Source organism: Cannabis sativa, chromosome 6 (assembly GCF_029168945.1).
Source record: "Cannabis sativa cultivar Pink pepper isolate KNU-18-1 chromosome 6, ASM2916894v1, whole genome shotgun sequence".
Classification (NCBI taxonomy): Eukaryota; Viridiplantae; Streptophyta; class Magnoliopsida; order Rosales; family Cannabaceae; genus Cannabis; species Cannabis sativa.
The window spans coordinates 39,887,189-39,897,259 of record NC_083606.1 but is presented as its reverse complement, the minus strand read 5'-3'; the positions used below and the strand labels follow the sequence as shown (position 1 = coordinate 39,897,259).

At 34.1% G+C, this 10,071-nt stretch overlaps 1 protein-coding gene across 2 annotated transcripts; it reads left to right on the top strand.

Moving 5' to 3' along the window:
• Positions 1–872: 872 nt before the first annotated feature.
• LOC115724816 (calcium-dependent protein kinase 2) lies at positions 873–6,629 on the top strand. Of its 2 annotated transcripts, XM_030654166.2 has the most exons (8): positions 873–3,269; positions 4,202–4,345; positions 4,487–4,639; positions 5,002–5,117; positions 5,196–5,363; positions 5,463–5,590; positions 6,018–6,117; positions 6,198–6,629. In XM_030654166.2, the coding sequence occupies exons 1-8, from the start codon at positions 2,504–2,506 to the stop codon at positions 6,267–6,269; spliced, it is 1,647 nt and encodes a 548-aa protein (XP_030510026.1). In that variant the 5' UTR covers positions 873–2,503; the 3' UTR covers positions 6,270–6,629. The 2 variants fall into 2 exon arrangements, with proteins under 2 accessions (XP_030510026.1, XP_060973226.1); XM_061117243.1 differs by having other exon boundaries at positions 6,018–6,629.
• Positions 6,630–10,071: the final 3,442 nt, after the last annotated feature.

The following is a 10,071-nucleotide window of genomic DNA, read 5'->3' as shown; positions in this document are numbered from 1 at the left end:
ACTTGCTATGGTATTTGGCTCAATACAAACAAGTGTATTTTTGACGGTTGCTCCAGAACGTTAGCTCAATTGTTGATGAAGTGAAGAGTGTAGTTTTATACAGATTATACTTTATAAATAACAGGAAAATTACGAGGCAAGAGAGGAATTACCTGAATAGATTACAATGTAATTAATTGTTTTTTCTTGTTTCTTGTTTGTGAGGTTTGTATAGGTGAGGCCTAAGGGTGTAATTGCTTTGTGTAAATCAAAGTTCTTTGGGGCATTGGGTTTTCGTTCTCTTTCCTATTTTAATCAAGCCATGTTGGCTAAAAAATCCTAGAATTTTTTTAAAAATCTTGATTCTATGCTTGGCAAACTTCTGAAAGCTAAATTTTTTTTTCTTACAAGTCTTTTTGATGTTAAAAAAGGACACTCTCCTTCTTTCACTTGGACAAGTATACTATGGGGAAGAGAGCTTTTGAAGAGACGCCTATTGTGGAAGATTGGTGATGGTGCTTTAGTTAATACTATAAGTGATCGTTGGGCGGCTAGGTATGATTCTTGTAAAAACCATTTGAGGCCACCTTCAAAATTTTGTCTTTCTTCATTCATTCTTTGTGACATTGGGACTTACATAAGCTTAAACAATATTTTGGGGATGATGATGTTTCTGCCATCCTAGCTATTCCTTTGATTATGTTACGAAGTCCAGACACACAAATTTGGAGACTCACTACAGGTTAGTTCAATGTTTATTCGACTAACCATCTATCCTTTTCTTCTAGTTCTTATCCTTCCTCCTCAAATTCTCAAATCTTGAAAAAATGGTGGACTTTCCTTTGGCACTCAAAGCTTCCTCCTAAGATTAAATATTTTATTTGGTGAATGTATCATCATATTCTTCCTGTGGCTATAAATTTACATTCTAGAAAAGTTATTCTTAATGCAATCTGTTCTTGGTGTAATAGGCATTTGGAAATAGTTTCCCACTCGTTACTCGATTGTTCTAGAGTTAGGAAATTGTGGAAACATTCACTGTTTTAACATTTTTTGTTGAGTTATCAATGTCTAGATATTAAACAGTTTATACTGACTTGTTTTGAAGAATTGAATAGCTTTCATTGTGAACTAATATGTGGGTTTCTTTGGGCAATATGGAATCAAAGGAATAATCATCTTTTCGAGAAATCTAACTGTGTCTTTGAGAAAGTTTTCAATTGGTTATCATCATATTTATAGGATTATACAAAAAGTCAAAGGCAAATAAGCATAGGGTGTCAACAAAGGCAACAAGTAAATAGAACTGGTGGTTAGAAACATCCTCCAGCTGGAGGTTTGAAACTTAATACAGATGTTGCTTAAGATATTAAGAAGTCAAGCACAAGCTATGGTGCTATTGTTAGAAATGTTGAAGGCAGAATAGTGGCTGGTTGTTGAAAGCCTTTAATTAGTAGAGGCGATGGCTTTACAACATTCTTTTACTTGGTGTCGTGTGACTGGTTTGCCTATTTCTCATATCGAGCTAGACTCTAAGGTTGTTGTGGATAGGGTTTTATCTCCTAAAGATGACTCTTAGCCTTATCGGATGTTGATAAAGAAATTATATATCTTTATCCTTTCTCCAAATGTAATTATTTCCTATGTTTTTAGAGAAGCTAATTGTTTGGCATATAAAGTTGCTAGAAATGCTTTAGGGTGGATAAAGAGTTGGTATGGAATGGAGGTATGCCATGTTTTGAGTTGTAATTTATATTCACACTTACGCAACTTTCCGAAAAAAAAAAAAAGTTGGAACCAAAAGTTTTGTCTTGAAAGCTAGGTTAGGAATACTAACCTAGAGGCAGAAAATATTGTTTAATCATGAGGAAGTAACACTCAAAGCTAGAACATTTATTTATTTTATGTTTGTCTTACTCCTTGTGCGATTAATTGCTTTAAGCACTAGAAATGGAAAACCCCCGACTGTCCAAATATGAAACTTGACAACTTTGTTGTTCCGATAAGCACTGTCCAAGGCTTATAGGCTTCAATCCTTTAACTATAAAAAAGATTCCCCCACTTCCTCTCTCTTTCCGTAGCCTTAAAAGTTCAACTTTTCCACTTAATTCAACAGTTGACCAAACGTCTGTTCTAATCCATTTTCTCATTTCGGACTTTTCTCAAAGCCTCCTCCAGTTTAAGACAAAACTTACCAAACCAAACCAAATCACACTGTTGGTTTCATTTTTTCTCTGTAATTTCTCCAATCTCAACCAAGCTTTGCTTTTTTATCACGTTTCTCTTCTGTCCAAGTCTGCATCTGGGTTGTTTTTTTCCCTATCAGCTTATTCCTTACACCTGAACTGATTGGATTTTTCTGATCCAAAATCTCTAGTTTTTCTAAATCCCTGTCTCTGAAACTCAGTATATTCTGCTTATTGTTTCCAAATTATTTACCTGGGTTTGGTTCCAGTTGAAGATTCACTAACTGTTTTTTCTTTAATCCAAATTGATCGATTAGTCTTCTTCTTTTGACTCATAAATGGGTTGTTGTGCAAGCAAAAACGGAGGCCTGGAACCACAGTATAATGGTTACAGATCAGGAGGAGGAGAAGGAGGTGGTGGTGGTGGGGTTCACTACCAGAAGCCTAACGAGCCAATTGTCCATCAATCCAAGGCCCAACAAGCTCAACAATCTCACCAATTACCGGAAAAGCGTCCGGCGGCAGCCCATTCAGAGCCTCAACCTGGGTATAAGCCTTATGTTCCCGCCAGAAGCCCAAAACATGCTATGAGGTCTGATACAATTCTGGGGAAGCCATTTGAGGATGTTAAGCAGTTCTACTCCATTGGAAAAGAGTTGGGTAGAGGTCAGTTTGGTGTGACTTATCTCTGTACTGAGAATTCAACTGGTCGCCAATTCGCTTGCAAATCCATATCGAAGAGAAAACTGGTTAGCAAGAATGATAAAGAGGATATGAAGAGAGAGATTCATATTATGCAGCATTTGAGTGGCCAACCAAACATTGTCGAGTTTAAAGGAGCTTATGAGGACAAGCAGTCGGTTCATTTAGTTATGGAACTTTGTGCTGGTGGGGAGCTCTTTGATCGGATTATCGCAAAGGGTCACTATAGTGAAAGGGCTGCTGCTTCTATTTGCAGGGCAATTGTTAAAGTTGTTCATAACTGTCATTTCATGGGGGTTATGCATAGAGACCTCAAACCAGAAAATTTCTTGCTCTCTAGTAAGGAGGAAAATGCCCTTTTGAAAGCAACGGATTTTGGGTTGTCTGTGTTCATTGAAGAAGGTATGTACTTCATCTTTTCCTTGGGGATTTTTTTTTTTATGACCATTCTTTTATATGATACACAATGATGTTAGAATAAAAAGGGTAAGAGTAGTTTCCTGAAAGATGTGCATAGTTTTTTTACTCTAAGCTAGTTGCTCTTTAGATTTTTCTTGCTTGAGAATGCATGACATTATATGATCCTAATCTTATGTGGATGTTATAAGAATTTTCCTTAAAGCTGCGCACCGGCAAATTTAAAGAATTGGAGAGATGAGTAAGCGAAATTTTCCTTGGAAATAATGATTTTGTTTCAGTTGGTGAATTTCGTTTACTTGAAGTAGTTTAGTTGGCAATATGATAAGTGATGGGTAATTTGTAATCCTATAAATCATAAGGCTCAATTAATGTTGCTTTTTAGGTTTGTCTTTGATTTAAAGTAACATTGCATATGTTGTTTAAGAAAATAAAAAATAAAGTAACATTGAACATGCAGAACATCATCAACATTTGCTTGTTCTCAGGGGTAGTTAGTTCCACTCTTCCGAACAGATAATATTTTGATCTGAGTTAATTGAATATGCGGCTTGGTGGCATTTTGGCATGTACTTTATCAAAAATGATTAGTTTCATCATAATTTCCCAAGTAATTGTAGTCCTATTTCATTTAGTCTCCAGATAATAATTTTTCAGTTCAATATGCAATTGGAAGTCCATTTTCTTTCGGAGATGCAAAATCTTTTGTTTTCATTACACCAAGAAGGAACCATATAATAGATGTACCCGCTTGCAGTGCATACGCAATCAAAACATGCATGCGCTACTTACTTTAGTCTGTGTAAATCAATATCTATGTTTTGTTTAAAAGAAAAAATAAATATACCTTGGAATCCGTATTCTTTCCTTCATAGTACCGCTGTTGATATCTTCTTCTGCAAATGAACTCTTGCCAGGTAAGGTGTATCGGGATATTGTTGGGAGTGCTTACTATGTTGCTCCTGAAGTGCTGAGACGCAAATACGGAAAAGAAATAGATGTTTGGAGTGCAGGAGTTATGCTGTATATTTTACTCAGTGGTGTACCTCCATTTTGGGCTGGTAAAGTATTGTTTTATATCTCTTTTTGCTCAACATAGTTGAATAACTACAAATAGTAGCTTCTATTTTAATTTGTGTTTTCATTATAAAGAAATCATTTTTGGTGTAATAGTGACCTTTTTTATTGCCTTTGACTTACAGAAACAGAGAAAGGGATCTTTGATGCCATATTGCAAGGGGAAATTGACTTTGATAGTCAACCATGGCCTTCTATTTCTAGCAGCGCCAAAGACTTGGTTCGGAAGATGTTGACTCAGGATCCTAGAAAACGAATTACCTCGGCTCACGTTTTAGGTAGTATCTCTCATTGCAACTCAGTCTACAATTTACAACATCATGAAAAACTGAAGTGTTGCACATAAAGTGTCTTGCCTTGGTTATTACAAGATGGTGATGTCTTCCATTTTATAGGTTTCTTCGATAGTTCTTTCCTTTACAAAGTTTATGTTTCGCCCAATTTTCAGTCAACCAGAATTCTAGCTTTTCATGTCTTTTCCTGTTTTAAATAAACCTAATTTTGGAATCAATGGGATACTGAAGTCATTCAAATGACATTCTTCTTTAGTCCCATCATATATTTCATATCACTAGAAACTTACTTCACTTGTTTATTGTACAATTCTCTTAGCTGAAACCTGTTTTATGGTTGGGTGTAGAACATCCTTGGCTAAGAGAAGGTGGAGAAGCTTCGGACAAACCCATTGACAGTGCAGTTCTTTCTAGGATGAAGCAATTCAGGGCAATGAATAAGCTGAAGAAACTTGCTTTGAAGGTGAACTTGTTCCCAGTCCAAGGAGAAATCATTTTGGCACATTGTGGACAATTCTAATAAACTTGATATGGATTTCAGGTTATTGCGGAAAATCTGTCCGAAGACGAAATCCAAGGGCTGAAATCAATGTTTACCAACATAGACACTGACAATAGTGGCACTATCACTTATGATGAACTGAAGTCAGGATTGGCCCGACTAGGTTCTAAACTCACGGAGGCTGAAGTGAAACAACTTATGGAAGCTGTATGATATTTTATCATATTCCAAGTGAAAAATAGTTGACCAGTTTTCTTGTACATTTTTAGCTAACTCTTCATTTTTTTTTTATTTTACCCTTTTCAGGCTGATGTGGATGGGAATGGAACAATTGACTACATAGAATTTATAACGGCTACTATGCATAGACACAGGCTAGAGAGAGAAGAACATCTTTACAAGGCTTTTCAATTTTTTGACAAGGACAGCAGCGGGTAATTCTTCTTTTATTTCCCCTTTTTTTTCTTTTAAATTTTCCTTCTTTACTGAAATAATTTCCAGTTTCACGCTGTTCTATTTATCAGTTCGGTACAAAGATTCATAAAAGCCTGAAATCTTAAAGCAGTTAACATGTACTAATGGAACTGGAGCACTTCGTGAGAGTTTTTTTTTTTTTTTTTGCTTAAAGAATACCTCATAATATGACTATTTGACTCAAAAATCTTTAAGGAAGATGGGAGAATCCTAAACTTTCTACAATATGTTTTGGATTTATTTTTGGCTATTATCAATCTTAACAATCAGAACACGAACACAAATAGAGAAAAGATTAAATGAAATGTTCTAGTGTTTCCCTCAATGTATCTTGTATCTTGCTTTTAGTTTATTTTGTTGAAATTTATTGCTGGCAATAACTTTCAGGTTTATCACTAGAGATGAATTAGAAACAGCAATGAAAGATTACGGTATGGGTGATGAAGGTACAATCAAGGAAATAATTTCTGAAGTGGATACGGATAATGTAAGTCAATCTTTCATTGCAGTTCTACCTCAGCATTGTAAATTACAATGTGACTTTCTAACTGTCTTCCGGTATAACAGGACGGTAGAATCAACTATTCAGAATTCTGTGCAATGATGAGAAGCGGAACACAGCCGGGAAAACTCTTTTAGATGAATTATCTGTATGTTACCATTCTAAATATTAAAGAGAGCATGCATAAATAGTAAGTCACTTTCAACCACACTTTGGGAAAAGCTTATGTACACAAATGCTATCGGGCTAAGAAAGGATGAATTCCATTGCCATTGAACATAGGGGGCCTTCATTTTGGATTTATTTTGAGTTTGCAACTTTAACAGTTGTGCATATCGCCATCTTTAATTATTTTGTTTTTTTTAATGAAAGTATACCAACGTGTTGATGTTTGAAGAAGTAATCATTACAATAGAGATGTATTTAAAATCATACTCCTGTTTGACAGATCCAGCTAAAAATTGAAGGCTCTATATGGTGTTGATTTTTTGAGGAAATTTGAGTTTTTATAACCCTATATGTAATGTTGCTCTTCAAAAATAGAGTATTGGTGCCTAGTATTAACATGAGATGATGCAGGGGTGTTCATAAAATAGCCGATCTAATTCAATCTGTACGATTCAATCCAATCTAATCTATAAAGTGCGGATGTCCGCACTTGTACGGATTGGATTGGATTGGGAAATTCAAAATTCGCACTTGTTCGGATTGGATGTTAATTGACATGTAAAAGTAACCGATCCAATCCACACATATTTATAAAAAAATTAAAAAATTATTGTTGACCGAGGTTTTCGGCAACTATTAAAATATAATTATAATAAGGAGTTGTAAGAAAGTGAGATGAAGATTTTTTACGTGGTTGGGGCGTTAATGAGCCTTAGTCCACGAGCCACTGTTATTAATGGATGTATTTAATACAGATTCTACACTTGAGAGAATGTTTTTCTCATAAATACAGAGAATGTTCTTGGTGAGTTTTTTCTCTTCTTGCTCTTTTGCAACCAAGATTCTCGACCCCATTAAATGAGCTTTGAGGGGGTATTTATAGTGTTTTGGTGGGGTAATCCCTAGAATTATTCTTACACATGTGTCTGTAAGTATCCATAAAGTTGGGCCTTTCCGATGAATATACCATGGGTGATGCATGGTCAAATCCCTAGGTGCTGTAGGGTTTTTATGGAGAATGTCCTTTTTGCCTTGTGATTGACGTGACTCTTCGCAGAGTAGCCGTCGCTAGACTTAAATGATCATTACTGTAGCGCTGCTGTTTGGGGGTTGTGCCGTCAGACTTTATTGCGTGTTACAGTCCCAACACGCTTCCTCCCATGCAGCATTAAATGCGACTTGATTGCTCGGGAGAGACCTGACATATCCCGGAGAGCCTTCACGCTATACTAGCTTCCTGGAGTACCTTGTACTCCGGGTGCCTCCTCCGGGACCCATGCTAACGGCGCTTCCTGGTGGCGCACAAAGACTTAGCAAATCTTTCCAAGTTATCTGATCCACGTGTCCCCTCTCGACTGGTCCACGTATTTTGGGCGAATTTTGGAGCAACAATTATATATACAAATAACATTTTAATGTAAAGAAAATAGTAATTTAAAAGTCTAATACATATAATACAATTATATTGCAAAACTTAATTGATCAAATGTATATTCTATTCTTATATATTTTTTTAACATACAATTTAAAATTAAATTAAATATTTTTTATACATAATTTTTTTTCTTCCTTTGAATTTGTTAAATTATTTATTTTAATGTGTTGTTAGAGACGTAAAATGACTATAATTTATTTTATTTTGTTGTTAGTTATGTAAAAAATATAAATATTAAATAATTTAATATTAAAAAGTAACTGATCCATTTGCACTTTTGCGGATTGGATTAGATTGCGTTTGAGCTATTGTACGGATTGGATTGGATCAAAAAAATGAAATTCGCACTTAGTGCGGATCGGATGCACTATGAGTAAAATAGTGCGGATTAGATTGGATGAACACCCCTAAGATGATGCTCGTGAGTGATTTTCTATAGTAAAATAAATAGGATCTGAATTAAATTGTTTTAATATCGAAAAGACACATCATAAGGATTTAAGGCACCATGACACTTTTTAGCAATTTTTTATAGAGCATTGTTATGATGCATTAGTGGTGCCCAGTATCACCTAGAGGTAGCACTTTGGGATTAGTTAAGTATTGTATAAAAGTTATTATATTATTATTTGGATGGATCTTATTATGTTACTAAGTTATAAAAGTAAAAATTACACTTTTATTAGAAATTATTGATTTATTATCGATTTCACTATTATTAATTTTAATCCAAAAGATCTATCAAGTTAACTATAATTAATTTTAAAAAAATTAATTAATTAGTTTCTAAAAATTATTAATATGTTATAAAATGATATAGAATAGATGAGAAGAAAGAAGAAGAAGATGAAGAGAGAAAGTGAAAGTGAATGCGAATTTCTGAGTTGTTTATTCTAATGGGGTGAACCCCTATTTATACAAATACAAGAGTGAAATATTAAGAAACTAAGAAAAGGGAAACTAAGAAAAAGAGGAATGTTTATTACAATTAATGGTAATAAATAAAAGATTTGGACATCCACATAATTATTAATATTTATAACACTCCCCCTTGGATGTCCATAATAACCGTCTTATTAAAAATCTTGCTGAAAACTTGATCAAAGGAAAAAGAGTATAGTGTAAACTAACTCCCCCTCATTTAGGCATTTGTGGAGATCTTCTAATTGACGAATTTCGATCTTATCTGTCGTCTTCTCAAATGTTGATGTTGGTAAACTTTGTGAATAAGTTTGCAAGATTGACACTTGATTGAATATGTTGAACACCAATATGTATTTTCTTGAAGTGTATAAAGAAGAATTTGGTGAAATGTGTTCTGACTCTATCTCCTTCAATGTACCATCCTTTTAGTTGAGCGATGCAAGCAGTATTATCCATAGAGAATTGCTTGGGTTGATACTTCTTTATTGAGTGCAATCCATATGTTTCCCGAATATGCTATGTCAATGATCTCACTCACACACATTCTCTACTTGCTTCATAAAATGCAAGTATGTTAACATGATTTATAGTTGCCTTGTTAAAAACCTTGCCAGAAAAACCCAGTGGGACAAAATCTGAGCTACGGAAAAAGAGTACAATATATATTTCATATTCATAATTATTTGCAAGTTGCCTCGTTAAAAACCTTGCCAGGAAAACCCACTGTTACAAAACCTGAACTAAGGGAAAAAGAGTGCAACATAAATATGTCTTCCCCTCATGCACAGATGATCCATAATTTTTTTTGGTGATAATAAATCTCATAAGATTATTGTTATCACTTTTAAAATATCACCATATATAATCTTTGATCATATATTTTCTATAACTCTTTTAGAGTATGTATGGACTTCTAAATTATAGATGAGGGGTTCGTGGAACATTAGTCTTTATCCAACTAATTGTATCATTCATATGTGTACACAACTTTGTTCATACGAAAATTTAAAATTTCAAGTAGATATGAACATAACACATTAATGGTACTATAAATTTTAATTTGTGACAATGATGGTACTCCAAGACCATATATTTGTTCCATCTTGTTGTATGATCTTAATTTCCATATCAATGACTATATATTTATAATTCTTGATACATATGAAGTACTTCAGGACTTCAATACTAATGAACAAACTTTATACATTAATATTTCTCAAAATACAAAAGAAATAAAAGTTTGTTCTTCAATTTATCAAAAACTCTTCAAGAGTCTATCACAACGTATAATTTACGTATTTATACTGCATCGACAACCATAGATATTTTTCAAACAATAATTTACTTACATGTCTTTATTTCATACAAAGATCTTTGTCATATAGTGCGCGCGACTTAGAATTTATATCACT

Coding starts and splice junctions, on each gene's coding strand:
- LOC115724816 (XM_061117243.1), top strand. CDS start 2,504: ATGGGTTGTTGTGCAAGCAAAAACGGAGGCCTGGAACCACAGTATAAT. Junction 3,270..4,201: donor GTCTGTGTTCATTGAAGAAG/GTATGTACTTCA, acceptor AACTCTTGCCAG/GTAAGGTGTATCGGGATATT. Junction 5,118..5,195: donor TGAAGAAACTTGCTTTGAAG/GTGAACTTGTTC, acceptor TATGGATTTCAG/GTTATTGCGGAAAATCTGTC.